Source organism: Oncorhynchus kisutch, linkage group LG11 (genome assembly GCF_002021735.2).
Source record: "Oncorhynchus kisutch isolate 150728-3 linkage group LG11, Okis_V2, whole genome shotgun sequence".
Taxonomy (NCBI): Eukaryota; Metazoa; Chordata; class Actinopteri; order Salmoniformes; family Salmonidae; genus Oncorhynchus; species Oncorhynchus kisutch.
Genome location: NC_034184.2, coordinates 3584221 through 3607823, shown reverse-complemented (window position 1 = coordinate 3607823; position 23603 = coordinate 3584221). Strand labels below are relative to the sequence as shown.

Below are 23603 nucleotides of genomic sequence, written 5' to 3'. Positions count from 1 at the left end.
ACCATTCCCCTTACAGTGTGAGAGGGGAGCCTACCATTCCCCTTGCAGTGTGAGAATGGAGCCTACCATTCCCCTTGCAGTGTGAGAATGGAGCCTACCATTCCCCTTGCAGTGTGAGAATGGGAGCCTACCATTCCCCTTGCAGTGTGCGAATGGAGCCTACCATTCCCCTAGCAGTGTGAGAGTGGAGCCTACCATTCCCCTTGCAGTGTGAGAATGGAGCCTACCATTCCCCTTGCAGTGTGAGAATGGAGCCTACCATTCCCCTTGCAGTGTGAGAATGGAGCCTACCATTCCCCTTGCAGTGTGAGAATGGAGCCTACCATTCCCCTAGCAGTGTGAGAATGGAGCCTACCATTCCCCTAGCAGTGTGAGAATGGAGCCAACCATTCCCCTAGCAGTGTGAGAATGGAGCCTACCATTCCCCTAGCAGTGTGAGAATGGAGCCTACCATTCCCCTAGCAGTGTGAGAATGGAGCCAACCATTCCCCTAGCAGTGTAAGAATGGAGCCTACCATTCCCCTTGCAGTGTGAGAATGGAGCCTACCATTCCCCTTGCAGTGTGAGAATGGAGCCTACCATTCCCCTAGCAGTGTGAGAATGGAGCCTACCATTCCCCTAGCAGTGTGAGAATGGAGCCTACCATTCCCCTAGCAGTGTGAGAATGGAGCCTACCATTCCCCTTGCAGTGTGAGAATGGAGCCTACCATTCCCCTTGCAGTGTGAGAATGGAGCCTACCATTCCCTTGCAGTGTGAGAATGGAGCCTACCATTCCCCTTGCAGTGTGAGAATGGAGCCTACCATTCCCCTTGCAGTGTGAGAATGGAGCCTACCATTCCCCTAGCAGTGTGAGAATGGAGCCTACCATTCCCCTTGCAGTGTGAGAATGGAGCCTACCATTCCCCTTGCAGTGTGAGAATGGAGCCTACCATTCCCCTAGCAGTGTGAGAATGGAGCCTACCATTCCCCTAGCAGTGTGAGAATGGAGCCTACCGTTCCCCTTGCAGTGTGAGAATGGAGCCTACCATTCCCCTTGCAGGGTGAGAATGGAGCCTACCATTCCCCTTGCAGTGTGAGAATGGAGCCTACCATTCCCCTTGCAGTGTGAGAATGGAGCCTACCATTCCCCTTGCAGTGTGAGAATGGAGCCTACCATTGCCCTTGCAGTGTGATAATGGAGCCTACCATTCCCCTTGCAGTGTGAGAATGGAGCCTACCATTCCCCTTGCAGTGTGAGAATGGAGCCTACCATTCCCCTTGCAGTGTGAGAATGGAGCCTACCATTCCCCTAGCAGTGTGAGAATGGAGCCTACCATTCCCCTTGCAGTGTGAGAATGGAGCCTACCATTCCCCTTGCAGTGTGAGAATGGAGCCTACCATTCCCCTAGCAGTGTGAGAATGGAGCCTACCATTCCCCTAGCAGTGTGAGAATGGAGCCAACCATTCCCCTAGCAGTGTAAGAATGGAGCCTACCATTCCCCTTGCAGTGTGAGAATGGAGCCTACCATTCCCCTTGCAGTGTGAGAATGGAGCCTACCATTCCCCTAGCAGTGTGAGATTGGAGCCTACCATTCCCCTTGCAGTGTGAAAATGGAGCCTACCATTCCCCTTGTAGTGTGAGAATGGAGCCTACCATTCCCCTAGCAGTGTGAGAATGGAGCCTACCATTCCCCTAGCAGTGTGAGATTGGAGCCTACCATTCCCCTTGCAGTGTGAGAATGGAGCCTACCATTCCCCTAGCAGTGTGAGAATGGAGCCTACCGTTCCCCTTGCAGTGTGAGAATGGAGCCTACCATTCCCCTTGCAGGGTGAGAATGGAGCCTACCATTCCCCTTGCAGTGTGAGAATGGAGCCTACCATTCCCCTTGCAGTGTGAGAATGGAGCCTACCATTCCCCTTGCAGTGTGAGAATGGAGCCTACCATTCCCCTTGCAGTGTGAGAATGGAGCCTACCATTCCCCTTGCAGTGTGAGAATGGAGCCTACCATTCCCCTAGCAGTGTGAGAATGGAGCCTACCATTCCCCTTGCAGTGTGAGAATGGAGCCTACCATTCCCCTTGCAGTGTGAGAATGGAGCCTACCATTCCCCTAGCAGTGTGAGAATGGAGCCTACCATTCCCCTAGCAGTGTGAGAATGGAGCCAACCATTCCCCTAGCAGTGTAAGAATGGAGCCTACCATTCCCCTTGCAGTGTGAGAATGGAGCCTACCATTCCCCTTGCAGTGTGAGAATGGAGCCTACCATTCCCCTAGCAGTGTGAGATTGGAGCCTACCATTCCCCTTGCAGTGTGAAAATGGAGCCTACCATTCCCCTTGTAGTGTGAGAATGGAGCCTACCATTCCCCTAGCAGTGTGAGATTGGAGCCTACCATTCCCCTTGCAGTGTGAGAATGGAGCCTACCATTCCCCTAGCAGTGTGACAGGGGAGCTTCTCTTCTCCTGTTGTACAGTTCAAGTGTCAGTCAGTGAAGCCTAGGTCAAGTGTTACACGTACGCTATTGTAACACCAATAATTCTAGTCTCCTCATGCTTCTTAATCCACAAAACCACATTTATCTCAGTGATTCATCTGTCTCTTTGGGGTTTATGCCAAGTATCACTTTGTGACAACTGATGATGTGATAAAGGGCTGAAATTTGAGAAAATATTCTGCTCATTTCCTATACTAGAATTCTGGGGAATATCCTTCATATTCACTAAACTGGCCTTCAAAAAACAACCAGATTGAGGCTCTGTAGGTGAGGTGTCAGTCATACATTACTGTAGGTGGGGTGTCAGTAATACATTACTGTTGGTGAGGTGTCAGTAATACATTACTGTAGGTGGGGTGTCAGTAATAAATGACTGTATTTTGGGGTGTCAGTAATATATTACTGTAGGTGGGGTGTCAGTAATACATTACTGTAGGTGGGGTGTCAGTAATAAATGACTGTATTTTGGGGTGTCAGTAATATATTACTGTAGGTGGGGTGTCACTAATAAAGGACTGTAGTTTGGGGTGTCAGTAATATATTACTGTAGGTGGGCTGTCAGTTATAAAGGACTGTAGTTTGGGGTGTCAGTAATATATTACTGTAGGTGGGGTGTCAGTAATAAAGGACTGTAGTTTGGGGTGTCAGTAATACATTACTGTAGGTGGGGTGTCAGTAATAAAGGACTGTAGTTTGAGGTGTCAGTATTACATTACTGTAGGTGGGGTGTCAGTAATATATTACTGTAAGTGGGGTGTCAGTCATACATTACTGTAGGTGGGGTGTCAGTAATACATTACTGTAGGTGGGGTGTCAGTAATACATTACTGTAGGTGGGGTGTCAGTAATACATTACTGTAGGTGGGGTGTTAGTAATACATTACTGTAGGTGGGGTGTCAGTAATACATTACTGTAGGTGGTCTGTCAGTAATACATTACTGTAGGTGGGGTGTCAGTCATACATTACTGTAGGTGGGGTGTCAGTTATACATTACTGTAGGTGGGGTGTCAGTAATACATTACTGTAGGTGGGGTGTCAGTAATACATTACTGTAGGTGGGGTGTTAGTAATACATTACTGTAGGTGGGGTGTCAGTAATACATTACTGTAGGTGGTCTGTCAGTAAGACATTACTGTAGGTGGGGTGTCAGTAATAAAGGACTGTAGGTGGTGTGTCAGTAATACATTACTGTAGGTGGGGTGTCAGTAATACATTACTGTAGGTGGGGTGTCAGTAATACATTACTGTAGGTGGGGTGTCAGTAATACATTATTGTAGGTGGTCTGTCAGTAATACATTACTGTAGGTGGGGTGTCAGTAATAAAGGACTGTAGGTGGTGTGTCAGTAATAAAGGACTGTAGGTGGTGTGTCAGTAATACATTACTGTAGGTGGGGTGTCATTAATACATTACTGTAGGTGGGGTGTCAGTAATACATTACTGTAGGTGGGCTGTCAGTAATACATTACTGTAGGTGGGGTGTCAGTCATACATTACTGTAGGTGGGGTGTAAGTAATACAGTACTGTAGTTTGGGGTGTCAGTAATAAAGACTGTAGGTGGGCTGTCTGTAATACATTACTGTAGGTGTGGGTGTCAGTAATACATTACTGTAGGTGGGCTGTCAGTAATACATTACTGTAGGTGGGGTGTCAGTAATACATTACTGTAGGTGGGGTGTCAGTAATACATTACTGTAGGTTGGGTGTCAGTAATACATTACTGTAGGTGGGGTGTCAGTAATACATTACTGTAGTTTGGGGTGTCAGTAATACATTACTGTAGGTGGTGTGTCAGTAATAAAGGACTGTAGGTGGGGTGTCAGTAATACATTACTGTAGGTGGGGTGTCAGTAATACATTACTGTAGGTGGGGTGTCAGTAATACATTACTGTAGGTGGGCTGTCAATAATACATTACTGTAGGTGGGGTGTCAGTAATAAAGGACTGTAGGTGGGGTGTCAGTAATACATTACTGTAGGTGGGGTGTCAGTAATACATTACTGTAGGTGGGGTGTCAGTAATACATTACTGTAGGTGGGCTGTCAATAATACGTTACTGTAGGTGGGGTGTCAGTAATAAAGGACTGTAGGTGGGGTGTCAGTAATAAATTACTGTAGGTGGGGTGTCAGTAATACATTACTGTAGGTGGGGTGTTAGTAATACATTACTGTAGGTGGGGTGTCAGTAATACATTACTGTAGGTTTAGTGTCAGTAAAAGAGTACTGTAGGTGTTGTTTCAGTAATACAGTACTGTATGTGGGTGTCAGCATTTGGAGAAATCCCTCCGTATGCCTTCATACTACCAAGTCCCATCTGTAAATTCCCAGTTGTGCAGTAAGACACTGCCTGGAAGATGAGTATATCTAATGAATCTTGTTTTCTTCATTGCTGGGAAAAGCCCCATTGTAATAGTAATGATGGACAATGAGTCAATGGTCCTAATTGTAGCTCCGTGACCCTTGGTGGAGTTAAAGAATGCTGTGGAGATCAAACAGGGTCGCTCCTGTCTTATATAGAGGGCTTTTTATATCCCCTCCACTCAACCTGAGGGGTGGGGAGGGGTGAGGTGGGTTGGGAAGGGAAGGGATGAGGATGGGTGAGGTGGGGAGAGGAGGGGTGAGGTGAGGTGGAGTGAGAAGTGTGTGGTGGAGAGAAGAGGGGTGGGGAGGGGAGAGGTGAGGTCGGTAGGGGTGAGGTGGAGTGAGAAGGGGTTGGTGGGGAGAAGACGGTGAGGTGGGGAGGGGTGGGAAGGAGTGAGGAAGGGTGAGGTGGGGTGAGGTGAGGTGAGGTGAGGTGAGATGGGCTGGGGACAAGTGAGGTGGAGAGGGGTGAGGTGGTGTTAGGATGGGTGAGGTGAGGTGAGGTGGGGAGGGGAGGGGTGAGCTAGGGTGGGGAGGGGTGAGATGGGGTGGAGAGGGGTGAGCTGGGCAGAGGTGAGGTGGGGATGGGTGGGAGGGGAAAGGATAGGTGGGGTAGGGGGGAGGGGAGGGGGAGAGGATAGGTGGGGTGGGGTGGGGAGAGGTGAGTAAAGTGGGGTGGGGAGAGATGAGTTGAGTTGGGGACGGTGAGGTGGGGTGGGGAGTGGTGAGGTGGGTTGTGGTGGGTAGAGGTGAGGTTGGGTGGGGTGGGGAGAGGTGGGTTGTGGTGGGGAGAGGTGAGATTGGGTGGGGTGGGGTGGGGAAAGGTGAGGTGGGTTGTGGTGGGGAGAGGTGAGGTGGGTTGTGGTGGGGAGAGGTGAGGTGAGGTTGGGTGGGGTGGGGAGAGGAGAGGTGAGGTAGGTTGTGGTGGGGAGAGGTGAGGTTGGGTGGGGTGGGGAGAGGTGAGATGGGTTGTGGTGGGGAGGGGTGGGGTGGGGATGGGAGGGAAGGGTGAAGTGGGGTGGAGAGCTTAGCCTTAGTGACAGGTATTGATTGCTGACCATAAGTACCACCATTTTTTGTGAAGGTGAACGGGGTAATGCAGGGATAGGGCTATTTTAATATATGCACTAATGCAAATGGACACTACTGGTTATGCTCAGAGGATCACACTATCAATAAACTACAGTTCAATCTTTATTGAGTTGAATTATTGATCTACATGATAACTGTAACAATCAACATTTCATAATGCAATCTGATTAACTCTTCATTCTTTGAGGCTGACTTAAGTAGAAACTATTCTACTGGTCGTTATAGTTATTTTTTTTAATCAATGGGTGAAAAGGGTATAACCCTTTTTCTTGTCTTTCTCTTGGTCTCTCCCTCCTTCTCCAGGACCGTCTGTTCTTTGTGATGGAGTATGTAAATGGAGGAGACCTGATGTTTCAAATCCAGCGTTCCAGGAAGTTTGACGAGACGCGCTCTCGCTTCTATGCCGCCGAAGTCACTTCTGCCCTCATGTTTCTTCACCAACATGGAGTAATCTACAGGTAACAAACACACACACACTGGTTACGGGCATCACGCTGCTTTCTTAGTGAGTGCCACTTCCCCCTTATTCAACTCATACATGGCAGGAACTTGGGACCTCCTCTACTTTGCTAACACCCTTGACCACCCTCCTTGACAACATTCCAACAGGTTGACCGCCCAAAAGTTACCGATTGGATTGCTCTATCCGTGACATTTCAAGCTAGCTGTGGAGCGATCTTATGATACTTTCTTAACTTTGTTAAACACGTACACAGAAATACACACGCACACAAATAAACACACACAGAAATGCACACGCATGGGCGAACACACACACACACACATACACACACTAGAATGTATGTTAGCAGTAGCACCTAGTAACATTGTTTTCAGTATACAGATAAACCTAACCTGACTCTAAGGCCCTAACCCTCAGTATATCATAAAGCTGTCGAAACAGAACAGACTGATCTGGAGCCAAACTAATAATAACAGATAGTATATCATAAAGCTGTGGAAACAGAACAGACTGATCTGGAGCCAAACTAATAATAACAGATAGTACATCCTAAAGCTATTGAAACAGGACAGACTGATCTGGAGCCAATAATAATAACAGATAGTATATCATAAAGCTATTGAAACAGAACAGACTGATCTGGGGCCAGGCTAATAATAACAGACAGTACATCCTAAAGCTATCCAAGTAGGACAGACTGATCTGGGGCCAGGCTAATAATAACAGACACTATATCATAAAGCTATCCAAGCAGGACAGACTGATCTGGAGCCAGGCTAATAATATCAGACACTATATCATAAAGCTATCCAAGCAGAACAGACTGATCTGTGGTCAGGCTAATAATAACAGACACTATATCATAAAGCTATCCTGTTATTTCAACATACCAATTCTATTATATCACATAATCAACCCAGTGAAACTCAAACTAAACTTAATGGCGTCACTGTATATTAATTGAGACAAGGATATCCCTGCCGGCCAAACCCTTCCTAACCCGGGCGACGCTTGGCCAATTGTGCACCGCCCCATGGGCTTCCCGGTCGCGGCCGGCTGTGACAGAGCCTGGGCTCAAACCCAGCGTCTCTGGTGGCACAGCTAGACCTCTGAGCCACCCGGGAGGCCAAACTAACTATTTTCTACCACTGCCAGTCACAGAATCATTGTCAGCCAATAGCAAAACAGACAAACTGTCAGAATGCGTCTTTGTGGCAAATCATAACATCATTGTAACAAATCATTCAATCCAAATGTATGTGTTTTGCATAATAAAACAGTATTTGATGTACAGTCCAGATTTCAGTGTCACGCTAACTTTGGGATCAGGGGCCATATGTACCAAACATCTCAAAGTATCAGATAAAACTGATCCTAAATCAGCACTCCTCTGAGATGCTTGATACATACTGACCTAGGTATTAGGGAGTCCAAAGCGAACTGAACTTGGTCTAAGTTGTTACAGGTGTGTGTTGTGTGTTGTTCTGCCCAGTAACGGGGCCCTTCAGGCTGTGTTTATGCCAGGTTGTTTACAGCTAGGGTTGATTTATTCTTTTTCTGGCGCTCCGTTTATCCTCTCATCTCACTGTTGTTTACCACACACAAATCCTGACTCTCTGGGCTACACAACTATGTTGTCCCCACGGAAAGTACATCTCTCTCCCTTTCTGGTAGCTATCAGTCTGCAACACGTAGGCCCAGCTTTAAAAAATCCACCTCCTACAGTACATGGTTTTCTGGAGTTCCTCTGCCGTCTTCGCAGTCTTCTAAGTGCCCCTCTTGACCTGAGGACCAACCTGTGGTTGGAGTTGGGAATCTGAAACCCACCCAGTCCAATTTCTCTCTGTTTTCCTCAACCAACCTGACCTAACAGGAAAAGTCCCATTTGGTGAATGAATGCTTGGTCTACGCCTCTCTTCCTGAACTTAGTCACTCTGAGAGCTAAAGGAAACAGCTAGGCTCCGATGGAAATAAGGTCAACACTTCCTGGGTCAATCTGATGTTCTTTTAGAATCTTAGCTAGCCTATACTGCACAGGCATGTACTGTGTCTCGGGACCTTGGTCCAGTAAGGAACTAGTTGAGACACATTGTGTCTGTGATGGAGTTTGTACCAAACAAGCATGTGATCACTCACGAGGAGCCATGTTGGATTGAATTGTTGTTACTTAAGCTGGTCAATTGGGAGCGTATTCAGTATGCAAGCCTTTCTGGGTTTTTTCACTCATTCACCCACTAACTCACTCACTCTCATTCACAAATGTTATTTGACCTAGGTATTGGTCAGTGTCCCTCTCTGATTCAGACAATAAGAGATACAGTCTTCTGTTTAGTCTGCAGCTCCAGGAGTTATTATGATTTAGTGTCCTCTTAAAGTGAATCACCTGCATAACATCAGGCCAACCGACAAACAATGCTATAAATTCAGTCTCCATACACTGAATGTGCAGTGCGGGTAGGTATTATTTAGTATTGGCTTCATGAGGTAGCTGATACTGTACACTCAAAGCTATTTTGACCCCTTGGTTACAGGGTAGATGAATGTTGTTGTGCCACCTACAGGCAGTCTGCTAAGTAGGAAGCAGGCTAGGAAGCAGGAAGTGATCAAACAGTGGGAATTGTGTTGGCTTAAATCAAAATAATAATGGTTAATAGAATGGAATGAATTTCTGGCTATGTACTGTAGGTTATCCTTCTCTCTCCATTTCTCCCTCTCTCTCTCTCTCTCTCTCTCTCTCTCTCTCTCTCTCTCTCTCTCTCTCACACACACACACTCCCTCTCTTTCTCGCTCTTCCTTTCTCTCACTCACTCTTGTTCTCATTCTCTCTTTCCCCCCTCCCTCTCTCTCTCTCTCTCTCTGTGTTAGACTGGGCAGAGCAGTGAGCTTGTGTTCGGGACAGGAAAGCGGGTCAGACTAGCTTTTCCTAATCAAAGCGTTCTGGCTGCGTGATTTTAGCGGTGCATGTAGCCATAGCGAGCCTCCTTAGGGCCTTTTTGATTAGACGTATGGTTTGAATGACTCTTTATTTTAGGGTTTATTAATAATCACAGGGAGCATGTTGTAGCTTTAAAGGTCAACTCAGCGATGCACAAAGTAAATGGCAGTATTGTAGTTGTTCATTCGCTGTAGAGCTCTGGAAGTGGGCCCTTAGTCTGTTACTTCCATAGAGTAGTTCTTGTGAGCCCTTTACGATGTTGAAATAGCTTTCTGATTCCAGGTAAGGCTATTGTATTCTGTCAGTGTATTTCGCTTTGTTTGGACTGGGCAAATCAATGAAATCAGTGAGAACCAGGATGTGATGCACGCATGTTTGCATGTGAGGTCTAACGTGTTTAACATAGTGTCACATACTTCACCTGAGTTGACTCAGCCTTGCCTCTCTGTGACTTGTTGAACACACCAACCAAGAATACAGACAACCCTTACTGGAACATGACCCCCCCCCCCCCCCCCCCCCCCCCCCCCCCCACCACCACACACACACACACACACACACACACACACACACACACACACACACACACACACACACACACACACACACACACACACACACACGCACACACACACACCTCTGAGAGAGAAAATAAAACAGTGGCTAGGTTTTGTTAGAGACAGTAGCAGTTTGATCTGTTAGTGTTGTGGGACAAGCCTGGACTGGCTTGCAGTTAACTGGTAGAGGCATGTATGTCACTGTAGATAGGGAGATGAGAGGAGAGGAGAAGAGAAGAGAGGAGAGGAGAGGAGAGGAGAGGAGAGGAGAGGAGAGGAGAGGAGAGGAGAGGAGAGGAGAGGAGAGGAGAGGAGAGGAGAGGAGAGGAGAGGAGAGGAGAGGAGAGGAGAGGAGAGGAGAGGAGAGGAGAGGAGAGGAAGTGTAGGGAGGGGAAGAGAGGAGAGGGGAGGGGAAGGGAAGGAGGCTGTAAGCTACTGTAGATGAAGAGAGGAGAGGAGAGGAGAGGTAGGGAGAGGAAGAGAGGGGTGGGGAGGGGAGGGAGGCTGTAAGCCACTGTAGATAGGGAGGGGAGGGATTTTATGTATAGAGGAGTCTATCACCAGGCTTTCTGTCCGTCCTCCTTGCTCTGCACAAGCTCACCTGAGACTGGAGACCCTATGGGCGGCATTCACAACAGAGCACGGCACAATACACAAACAATCATACTCACATGCACCACAAAGGCCACCCACATACTGTGTACATGCTCAGTTCACATGCACACTCATACACCTCTAAATTTATGAACCTAACTATAAACATGCTGTGCATACATACAAACATTCCACCCATGTGTGACATGCATACTGTGAAATAAAGAGGTATTTAAAGCTACCCCAGATATGATACTACAGTAACCCCCGTATTCTTCTTCTCCATGACCTCTGTGTCCTTTTGACCTCTCTGTGACCTTTCTGTATTCAGATACCTCCTCAGATTATTCTAATTTCTACCAGATTTCTATCCCTCTTCATCTTTCTCTCTTTCTCCCTCTCCTTCACCCACCCTATGTCCATTGCTATGTCAATGGGAGATTTTCTGAAAACAAGATTGTAATTTTGTAACTCCAATAGTTAGTGTATCTAAAGGAAAACAGCCCACATTCTGTCTATGGCCTCCATTGATTATCTGTGTGTGTTAGCTTAGGAATGTTTTTAATTTTTTTATTTAACCTTTATTTAACCTATTTAACTAAGTCAGTTAAGAACAAATTCTTATTTACGATAACGGCCTACCAAAAGGCAAAAGTGTAACGTTTGTCGTAAGTGGAAGAAGAGGAGGACCAATGCGCAGCGTGGTAAGTGTCCATATTCTTTAATAAAGTAATTGAACACTGAAAACAAAACAATAAAACAACAAACAAACAGTCCTGTATGGTGCTGAAAAAACACTGAACAGAAAACAATCACCCACGAAACACGAGTCACTGAGTAAGAACACTGAGTAAGAACACTGAGAGAATATTTGGCATTGTGTCTGTTCACTGAGTAAGAACACTGAGAGAATATTTGGCATTGTGTCTGTTCACTGAGTAAGAACACTGTGTAACGATCAAACAGGGGTGGAGTAAGGTGAGGACCAAAGCGCAGCTTGGTAAGTGTTCATATTTTTAATAAAGTAACTGAACACTGAACAAAACAATAAACGACAAACAAACAGTCCTGTAAGGTGAATGGAAAAAACACTAAACAGGAAATAATCACCCACCAAACACAGGTGGGAAAAGGCTGCCTAAGTATGATTCTCAATCAGAGACAACTAACCACACCTGCCTCTGATTGAGAACCATACCAGGCCAAACACAAAACACAGGTGGGAAAAGGCTGCCTAAGTATGATTCTCAATCAGAGACAACTAACGACACCTGCCTCTGATTGAGAACCATACCAGGCCAAACACAAAACACAGGTGGGAAAAGGCTGCCTAAGTATGATTCTCAATCAGAGACAACTAACGACACCTGCCTCTGATTGAGAACCATACCAGGCCAAACACAAAACACAGGTGGGAAAAGGCTGCCTAAGTATGATTCTCAATCAGAGACAACTAACAACACCTGCCTCTGATTGAGAACCATACCAGGCCAAACACAAAACACAACATAGAAAAACGAACATAGACAACCCATCCCAACTCACTCCCTGACCAACCTAAAACAAAGACATAACAAAAAAATCTAAGGTCAGAACGTGACAAAAAGGCCTCCTGCGGGGACGGGAGCTGTGATAAAGAAAAGATATATAGGTCAAACACACATCATGACAAGAGAGACACCACAACACTACATAAAGACCTAAGAGACCTAAGACAACAACATAGCATGGCAGCAACACATGACAACACAGCATGGTAGCAACACCACATGACAACAACATGGTAGCAACACAACATGGTAGCAACACAACATGGTAGCAGCACAAAACATGGTACAAACATTATTGGGCAAAGATAACGGCACAAAGGGCAGAAGGTAGAGACATCAATACATCACGTGAAGCAGCCACAACTGTCAGTAAGAGTGTCCATGATTGAGTCTTTAAATTAAGAGATAGAGATAAAACTGTCCAGCTTGAGTGTTTGTTGCAGTCGCTAGCTACAGTAAACTGAAAAGAGGAACGACCCAGGGATGTGTGCTTTGGGACCTTTAACAGAATGTGACTGGCAGAACGGGTGTTGTATGTGGAGGAAGGGCTGCAGTAGATATCTCAGATAGGGGGGAGTGAGGCCTAAGAGGGTTTTATAAATAAGCATCAACCAGTGGGTCTTGCGACGGGGTAAACTGAGATGACCAGTTTATAGAGGAGTATACAGTGCAGTGATGTGTCCTATAAGGAGCATTAGTGGCTAATCTAATGGCCGAATGGTAAAGAACATCTAGCCGCTCGAGAGCACCCTTACATACAGATCTATAAATTATGTCTCCGTAATCTAGCATGGGTAGGATGATCATCTGAATCAGGGTTAGTTTGGCAGCTGGAGTGAAAGAGGAGCGATCGAGGTAACCAAGTCTAGATGTAACTTTAGCCTGCAGCTTTGATATGTGCTGAGAGAAGGAGAGTGCACCATCTATCCATACTCCCAAGTACTTGTATGAGGTGACTACATCAAGCTCTAAACCCTCAGAGGTAGTAATCACACCTGTGAGGAGAGGGGCATTCTTCTTACCAAACCACATGACCTTTGTTTTGGAGGTGTTCAGAACAAGGTTATGGGTAGAGAAACTTGTTGGACACTAAGAAAGCTTTGTTTTAAATAATTTAACACAACATTCGGGGAGGGGCCAGCTGAATATAAGACTGCATCATCTGCATATAAATGGATGAGAGAGCTTCCTACTGCCTGAGCTATGTTGTTGATGTAAATTAAGAGTGTTGGGCCTAGGATCAAGCCTTGGGGTACTTCCTTGGTGACAGGCAGTGGCTGAGACAGCAGATTTTCTGACTTTATACACTGCACTCTTTGAGAGAGGTAGGTCGCCAACCAGCCCAAAGTGTCACAACTTCGCCGAAGTCGGTTCCTCTCCTTGTTCGGGCGGCACTCAGCGTTGCCGGTCTTCTAGCCATCATCGATCCACTTTTCATTTTCCTTTTGTTTTGTCTTGTCTTCCCATACTTCCCATATTTGTGGTCTCAATTCCCTCATTACATGTTGTTTATTTACCCTCTGTTCCTCCCATGTCTTTGTGCGGAATTGTTTATTGTAAGTGCATGTGCACGTTTTCTCTGGTGCGCGACGGGTTTTGTATCCATTTGTTTGTTGTTCTGGTTTCCGGTGGTTTTATGAATAAAACTGCTCCGTTGATTACCCAGTTTTGCTCTCCTGCGCCTGACTTCCCTGCCGCCAGTTACGCACTCCCTTACACTAAGACCCCTCAGAGACACCAATTCTCCTCATCCGGCCCACAAGAATGGAATGGTCTACCGTATCAAAAGCTTTGGCCAAGTCAATAAAAATAACTACAGATTACTTAGAATCAAGGGCAATGGTGACATCATTGAGGACCTTTAAGGTTGCAGTAACCTGAGCGGTAACCAGATTGCATACCAGAGAGAATACTATAGACATCAAGAAAGCCAGTCAGTTGACTATTGACAAGTTTTTCAAACACTTTTGATAAACAGGGCAAAATAGAAATAGGCCTATAACAGTTAGGATCAGCTTGATCTCCCCCTTTAAATAAAGGACGAACCGTGGCTGCCTTCCAAGCAATGGGAACCTCCCCAGAAAGGAGAGACATGTTAAAAATGTGGGATATAGGCTTGGCCATGATAGGGTCAGCAACCTTAAAGAAGAAAGGGTCTACAACATCTGACCCAGATGTTTTTTGGGGTCAAGTTTAAGGAGCTCCTTTAGCACTTTGGACTCAGTGACTGCCTGCAGGGAGAAATTTGTAGCGGGGCAGGGGAAAAAGAGGGAGAAGCATCAGGGATAGTTGCATTAGAATGTGTGGGAGATGAGGAAATGTTGGACAGGCAAGGAGGCATGGCTGAGTCATATAAGAATCTTGACTTAATGAAGGGGTGATTAAAGAGCACAGCCATGTGCTTCTTGTCAGTAACAACCACATCATCAACATTAAGGGACATGGGCAGCTGTGAGGAGGAGGATTTATTCTCCAGGTCTTTAACTGTTTTCCAGAACTTCTTGGTGTTAGACCCACAGAGACAGAACTGCTCCTTAGCGTAACTAATTTTGACCTTCTGGATAGCCTGAGTGTACTTATTTCTCATTTGCCTGAACGATAGCCAGTCAGCCTGAGTATGCGTGTGCCAAGCCTTTCGCCAAATGCAATTCTTGAGGTGGCGTAACTCTGCATGATCACGGTTGAACCAGGGGCTGAACCTGTTTTTAATTCTCATTTTCTTTATGGGAGCATGTTTGTTAACAATACCATTGAAAATATCAAAAACTTAGGTCCAAGAGTCTTCGACAGAGGGGATCAAGCTGATTCTATACCATTTTACAGAGGCCAGTTCATGAATGAAGGTTTGCTCATTAAAGCTATATAGCAAGCATCTATGACAAAAACAGGCTGTAAAACAGTGATCACTAAGGTCATTACAGAAAACACCAGACTAATACCTATCAGGATTATTTGTGAGGATAACATCGAGCGGAGTAGCCTTTTCTGGGTGTTTGGTGTCATACCTCAGTAATGACCAACACATCTGGATTGGAGCTGTGAACCTACACTTTCAATTGATACATTTTAGGTAATAAGCTTCTAGTATTAGCATGCAGAAAACCCAGGCTATTACGAGAGCAGAAATCAGTGAAGCAGATATGAGAGCACAAGTCAGAATTGGGACTAGCAACAGTATGGGCCAGGGTGTACATGCACGTTTCCAGATATCATCAGCAGTAATACAATCAGGGCACGGCAGAGTCCTGTCTACTGTGTTCAAAGCTATTCTCACAATGTCTCTTTTACAAATCAAATGGCGTTTTATTGGTCACATGCACTGAATTCAGCAGGTGTAATCTTTACAGTGAAATGCTTACTTAGGAGCCCATTCCCAACAATGCAGTTAAAAAGGAAGACAAATATTTGCTAAATAAAAAAGGAAACAGTAACGCAAAAAACAACAATAACAAGGCTATGTTGAAGGAGTACCAGGACTGAGTCAATGTGCAGGGGTATGAGGTTCTTGAGGTAATTGAGGTAATACTGCATGTACATGTGGGTAGGGATAAAAGTGACAAGTCAATCAGGATAACCTGCCATAACCTGCCTTTCAAAGCATTTCATGTTTACAGAAGTGAGTGCTACTCTTTGGCACAGGGACTGATGCCTGTTTGCTTGAAATATGTAGGTATTACAGACTGGGTCAGAGAGAGGTTGAAAATGTCAGTGAAGACACTTGCCATTTGGTCAGTGGTCATTTGGTCATCTGGCCCTGCGCCCTTATGAATTTTTTATTTTATTTTCCAAGATGGCGTAGCAGTCGGACATGTTTGTCTTTGTCTTATCCTGTGTCTTATCCCGTGTAAATAGCACATTTTTTCATATATATTTTAATCTCACTTTCTATCTACAAACTAAATGTACTTTCCTGAAACCCGCTTCACCCAATGTGGTACGGATCTGCTATTTTTATTCCTTATAACTGGAACTTCCATCAGGAGCTAGCCAGCTAACTAGCTACTAGTCTTTGTTAGCCACGGCTAGTGGTCTTCACCTTTAGCTCGGACAACACCTGACAGTCTGCACAGCGCGGTATCAACTCAGAGCACATCGGATTGCTTCTCTCTACTACATCACCGGATTCCTGACGCTCTGGATCATTACACCGGATCATCGCAACTAGCTAGCTGCAAACGAGTGGCTACTGTTAGCTAACGCCTCTGTCCCGAAGCAAGCACCAGTTATCCTTGAGCTATCCTCGAGCTAGGCCCATATACCAGCTAATTCTAGGGCTACAATACTTCTTTTGCCAATTGGCCTGGACTCACCTATTGCTGCTCATTGGACCCTATGATCACTCGGCTACACAGCTGATGCCCCCTGGACTGTTTCAATAACACAGTACCTCATTATGTTTACCTGTCGGCCCCAGCCTCAAACTCAGGTCCTGTATGTACCTAACCGACCCGCTCTGCCCATTCATCACCTGTTACTCGTTGTTGTCTTAGCTCTCCCGATCAACACCTGTGATTGCTTTATGCCTCTCTAATGTCAATATGCCTTGTCTACTGCTGTCTCGGCTAGTTCTTATTGTTTTATTTCACTGTAGAGCCCTCGGTCCCGCTTAACATGCCATAGATAGCTCTTTTTTCCCACCCCACACACATGCAGAGACCTTACCGGGCTTAACTGGTGCCTCCAGAGACAAAACCTCTCTCATTGTCACTCAACGCCCAGGTTTACCTCCACTGTACTCACATCCTACCATACCCTTTTCTGTACATTATGCGCTGAATATATTCTACCACGCCTCGAAATCTGCTCCTTTTATTTTCTGTTCCCAACACATTAGAAGACCAATTCTTATAGCCTTTAGCTGTACCATTATCAAACTCCTCCTCTGTTCCTCTGGTGATGTAGAGGTTAATCCAGGCCCTGCAGCCCCCAGCATTACACCTATTCCCCAGGTGCTCTCATTTGTTGACTTCTGGAACCGTAAAAGCTGTGGTTTCATGCATGTTAACTTCAGAAGCCTACACCCTAAGATTGTTTCATTCGCTGCTTTAGCACACTCCGCCAACTCAGATGTCCTAGCCGTGTCTGAATCCTGGCCACCAAAAATTTGGACATTTCCATCCCCAACTACAACATTTTCCGCCAAGATAGAACTGCCAAAGGGGGCGAAGTTGCAATCTAATGCAGAGATAGTCTGCAGAGTTCTTTCATGCTCTCCAGGTCTGTGCCCAAACGGTTTGAGCTTCTACTTTTAAAAATCACTCACTGTTGCCGCTTGTTATAGACCCACCTCAGCCCCCAGCTGTGCCCTGGACACCATATGTGAATTGATTGCCCCCCATTTATCTTCAGAGTTCGTACTGTTAGGTGACCTAAACTGGGATATGCTTAACACCCCGGCCGTCCTACAATCTAAGCTAGATGCCCTCAATCTCACACAAATGATCAATGAACCTACCTGGTACAACCCTAAATACGTAAACACGGGCACCCTCATAGATATCTTCCTGACCAGCCTGTCCTCTAAATACACCTCTGCTGTCTTCAACCAGGATCTCAGCCTTATTGCCTGCATCCGTAATGGGTCCGCAGTCAAACGACTACCCATCATCACTGTCAAACGCTCCCTAAAACACTTCAGCAAGCAGGCCTTTCTAATCAACCTGGCCCGGGTATCCTGGAAGGATATTGACCTCATCCCGTCAGTAGAGGATCCCTGGTTATTCTTTAAAGGTGCTTTCCTCACCATCTTAAATAAGCAAAAAGAATAATTTTGCACGCCCAATTTTTCAGTTTTTGATTTGTTAAAAAAGTTTGAAATATCCAATAAATGTCGTTCCACTTCATGATTGTGTCCCATTTGTTGTTGATTCTTCACAAAAAAATACAGTTTTATATCTTTATGTTTGAAGCCTGAAATGTGGCAAAAGGTCGCAAAGTTCAAGGGGGCCGAATACTTTCGCAAGGTACTGTATAGATTTTTCTATTGTGTTATTGACTGTACGTTTGTTTATCCCATGTGTAACTCTGTGTTTTTTTTGTTTTTGTCGCACTGCTTTGCTGCATCTTGGTCAGGTCGCAGTTGTAAATGAGAACTTGTTCTCAAGTGACCTACCTGGTTAACTAAAGGTGAAATATAAAATAAAATCATTGTTTTAACCTGTTTAAAGGTCTTACTCATATCGGCTACGGAGAGTTTGATCATACAGTCCTTCAGAACAACTGGTGCTCTTATGCGTGGTTCAGTTTCGCTTGCCTCGACGTGAGCATAGAAGACATTTAGCTCATCTGGTAATCCCGCCTCACTGGGCAGCTCTCGGCTGAGCTGGGCAGCTGGGCAGCTCTCCGACGAGCATTAGAGCCGGTGTAGGAGGATTCGATCTTAGTCCTGTATTGACGCTGTCTAAGTGCCAACATTGGTTTGTGGTAGTAAATAGACAGCTTACCGGACTCAGCCATGACTCTGAGAAGCATAGTGTATTACAGTTTTTAATGTCCTGTTGATACTGTAGGATAGTCTCGAATGGAGCTTGTCCAGTTAGACTCCAGCGATTGTACATTCGTCAATAGAACTGAGAGACACCTTGGCTCATCAGGGTCTTCTTCAAGTGTTGGGCATTAGGGCCTGGTCCGGGATAATCAATTTGTCTTTCGCCTTCGGCTCATTGAAGAAGAAGTGATCGCCCAAATCGAGGTTAGTGATAGCTTTTCTGACACTTAGAAGCTCTTTTCTAAAAATACACAAAATACCAGTCAGGAGCCTGTAAAATGGCTGTCATTTTAGAACTTCTTGAATATTGACTTATTCACTATTGATCATGGGCTGGTACATGGTTCCTAATAGATCATTATAGTGTGTGTGTGTGTGTGTGTGTGTGTGTGTGTGTGTGTGTGTGTGTGTGTGTGTGTGTGTGTGTGTGTGTGCGTCTGCGTGTGCGTGTGCGTGTGTGTGTGTGTGTGTGTGTGTGTGCATGTGTGTTTCTGTCTTTTAAAAGTGGGAGCTCATTCGAAGCAGAGGGAGGGATGTTAGCTGTCAGAGCACTTAGGGTTACTGAGTACGTAATGGAAAAATCACTCCACAAGATGAACTCGAAACACAGGAAATGCTCTCAATTGAGCCTGATTGCTGTATGTGTGTGTGTGCGCGTGTGTGGATGATACAACCTTTTTCCGATGTATGCGAGCGTGTGTGTGATATAACATATGTTTTTTTTTTTTTACTCTGTTTATTAAGTTTTACACACCCACACACACACACCCACACACACACACACACACAGACCCACACACACACACACACACACCCACACACACACACACACACACACAGACACACAGACACACAGACACACAGACAACACAAAGCAATATAAATAATATACTCAACTAGAAAAAATAAATACAAATAAATACAACTAAAAGAATGTCTTTAAAGATACTATACTTTAGACAAGTTAAACACACCAGGCAGTAGGCTACAAGGGTTAAAGGGCAATCTATAGTACAGGGACAGAGCAAACACCTCACCATTGTTCCTGTAAACAGTCAAGGGATAAGGGTGGAGAAATGCAACCACTCACAGACAGTCATGGCCACAGACCAACCATCCACTGGACCCAAAATAAAGTTTACAATGCTTTAAAATAAAATAAAATAGAATGATTATTCATGTAGGCGTGAACAAAATGTAAAAATAACTGGGAAAAACAAGCTCACACTTCAGTCTCTGCCAGGGCAAGACGAACAAGGCATCCGCGGGTCACAATCAATAAGCACATGGACCTTAATGCCCCCCCAGCAAAAACACAGAGAGAAGCTCCTCCAACCCTTAAGTCACAGGGGGATCAAATGCAGACTTATTTTAGTTTGATTTGGAATGCCATCAGAGGATGAACTGTTTAAAGTAAGACCGGAATGGAGCCCAATCCTCATTAAACAGTTTGGGGTTCCCACGTGAATTGAATTGAATGTGTTCTAGTTTCAGAGAGCACAACACATCTCTCACCCAATATTTATAAGATGGGGGAGCTGCCATCTTCCATTTCTATAGTATTAGCCGTCTAGCTAAAAGAGTTGTATAAGCAACAGTGTCCGACTGGATTCTTGACAGGGGGTACCTATGGGCAGTACTCCAAAAAGGGCTGTAAGGGGAGACGGATCTATAACAGTGTCATATATATCAGAGAAACATTTAAATATGAATTCCCAGAAACCTGACAGTTTATGACAGCCCCAAAACATATGCAACAGTGTGGCTGGTTCCACTTTACATCTGACACAGGTAGGATCAAAATCAGAGACTATTCTTCCAAGTTTGGCCCCCGACCAGTGGATACGGTGAACCACCTTGAATTGAATGAGGCTGTGTCTAGTGCTAAAAGAGGACGAGTGCACCCTGTGCAGCACAGATTCCCAGGCGTCTTCCCCAAGTTCCTCCCCCAAATCCTTTTCCCATCGAGTCTTTAAAGGCACCAAAGAAGGGTTCTGTAAGTCATGAATTGATTGCATATACATCTGAAATTGCGCCCCTCGGAAGCTTGTTCAACTCCAAGATGCTCTCTATAGCTGTATTCGCAGGCCTATGGGGAAATCAAGGTGTGTTAGCTCTGACAAAGTTTCTAGTCTGGAGATAGCGGAAAAAGTGGGATTGGGGAGATTGACATTTTCCTGCAGCTGAGAAAAAGAGGCAAATGTATCATCAAAGAATAATTGGGTGATATAACATATTTTCAATGTTGCCAACATCCTGAGGAAAGGTCCTGACAGTGGTGATAGTAACTCATGTTTATTTATCATATACACAGGAGGCTGTTGAAGGGAGGACAGCACACAATAATTGCTGGAATGAAGTGAATGGATGGGTGCCAAACACAATTAAGGTTCCACCAGCCACCTGTGGTACACTACTATGATAAAATTCTGTCTTCTTAATATCAGTTTTGATCTGTTTTGCAAGCAATAATCTCAGTTGGAGTTTGTTTGTTTGAAGCGTTCTTGAACCCAAGTTTCTTGTTGTAGTTTTAATGTCAGCTTGTATTCTACTTCATTTGTCTCATGCATGTTTTAATTCATCATTACAGTGTTTCCCCTCATTTTTTAAGCAGCGGTGGCAAAGTTAGCCAAATAATATTTTCTAGATACTTAATAATATCTGATTTTAGTCATTTAAGTTTACATTGAAAACATTTTACCATCCCAAATGTTTTTGAACCTTAAATTATACACTGAGTGTACAAAATGTAAAGAACACCTTCCTAATATTGAGTTCTTTTTTTGCCCTCAGAACAGTCTCAATTAATCTGGGCATGGACTATACAAGGTGTCGAAAGCATTCCACATGGATGCTGGCCCATGTTGACTCCAATGCTTCCCACGGTTGTGTCTAGTTGGCTGGATGTCCTTTGGGTGGTGGACCATTCTTGATACACAGGAAACTGTTGAGTGGAAAAAACCCAGCAGCATTGCAGTTCTTGACAGAAACCTGGCGCCTACTACCATACTCTGTCCCAAAGGCCTTCCCTCTAGAGAAAAATGGGTTGTGCAAGGAATTAAAGAGAGATCCAAGAGCCAGAACGTTGATAAAACTATCAACATGGTAGCATGACTGCTTCTACGTGTAAAACATTAAGTCAGTTTCACTCAGTTGGTAGAGCATGGCACTTGCAACATCAGGATTGTGGGTTTGATTACCACTAAGGCCACCCATCTGAAAATGTATAAACAAACTACTGTAAGTCGCTTTAGATAAAAGAGTCTGCAACATGGCATATTATATATTATATTAGCCGCAACACCTAGGTTATCGAAGTATAACCGTCACAGGGTATACTCAATAAACTTCTTAAAATATCATTCCATTAGCGCTCTTGAGCACCTGCTGCTACACATGGAGAGGCCACTGATGCACAGTGCTGTGCAATCAAATCATTGATCATCGTCATCATCAATTGTGCAGACTACATCAAAATGCTCATTTTAAACTTCCTGGGTTATTGGGTTGTATACATCTTTCTTGCCGCAGATAAATGAACCCCAACTAAAATACATTGAAATAGTTTTAATGGTTAGCTTGACCTTAAAGCTATACATGCCTTTGTACTAAAATGTCAATTGAACACCATGTCCACTAGACATTAGGAATCAGTGGGTGCAGAGTACAGTACAGTATCTTGCAGAAACATCGTTTTTTTAAAGGATTTTACAACATAGTTTAGTCTCATCAAGTAAGGAGAGAGAAAGAGAGGAATAGAGAGAGAGAGGGAGAGAAAGAGAGAGAGGATTATCCACCTGTTCACCCCTATGGAGGGAGTTCATCCAAGTATTCTTTGCATGCTTAGTACCAAACACTTTTTGAAATTCTTGCAATATGCAGTAGATACCAGATGTTATAACATCAGGCCATAGTTGAGATGCCATGTTCATACATAGCACCTTGGCAGGAAAGTCTATGGCGATATTACCTGTACAAAATCAACGTTTTATGGGAATGAAGGAACCCAACTAAACCTACCACATGTCACTCCCATGGGACATTGGATATTGTGGATATGCCTCCTGTAGGCCTCTAAAACAGAACAGTTGTGTAACAGGGGTTATTTGTGCACACACAAATAACCCCCCCCCCCCCCCCCCCCCCCCACACACACACACCCTCCCATTTCAGGGGCTGAAGGGCATCTGAAAAGATGTTGACATATTTTCAGCAATCAACCATCAAACCCTGACCCGACTGGTTTCATGCTTCTGCCTGGCATCATTCATCAGAGACCTCTTATCTTCCCTTCTGTTCCTCCTCTCCCACCATGTCCAACAGCACCCTCCATCCCTCGCTTGCTCCCCGTGATAAAGGCGAGGAGCGATGAAGAGACACACGACTGTGTGTCTGTGGAACAGCTCTTTAACTTTGCACCCCCTATCTATCTATCTATCTGTGTGTGTGTGTGTGTGTGTGTGTGTGTGTGTGTGTGTGTGTGTGTGTGTGTGTGTGTGTGTGTGTGTGTGTGTGTGTGTGTGTGTATACTGTATGTGTATGTCATCAGTAGCCGCCGTAGTTCCGATAGCTCCTCACAGTGCTCTTGGCCTCCATACTGGGAAAGTCCTATGCCATTGTTTCTGTTCACTGAGTAAGAACACTGAGAGAATATTTGGCATTGTTTCTGTTCACTGAGTAAGAATACTGAGAGAATATTTGGCATTGTGTCTGTTCACTGAGTAAGAACACTGAGAGAATATTTGGCATTGTTTCTGTTCACTGAGTAAGAACACTGAGAGAATATTTGGCATTGTGTCTGTTCACTGAGTAAGAACACTGAGAGAATATTTGGCATTGTGTCTGTTCACTGAGTAAGAACACTGTGTAACGATCAAACAGGGGTGGAGTAAGGTGAGGACCAAAGCGCAGCTTGGTAAGTGTTCATATTTTTAATAAAGTAACTGAACACTGAACAAAACAATAAACGACAAACAAACAGTCCTGTAAGGTGAATGGAAAAAACACTAAACAGGAAATAATCACCCACCAAACACAGGTGGGAAAAGGCTGCCTAAGTATGATTCTCAATCAGAGACAACTAAC

At 44.9% G+C, this 23603-nt stretch overlaps 1 protein-coding gene across 1 annotated transcript in view; it reads left to right on the top strand.

The window, feature by feature from the left end:
• LOC109898971 (protein kinase C epsilon type) overlaps positions 1-23603 on the top strand; it is a 219592-nt gene that overhangs the window by 179353 nt on the left and 16636 nt on the right. The window contains exon 11 of the mRNA XM_031835198.1: positions 6235-6389. Within this exon, the coding sequence (XP_031691058.1) occupies positions 6235-6389 (155 nt within the window). The remainder of the gene's footprint in view (positions 1-6234; positions 6390-23603) is intronic.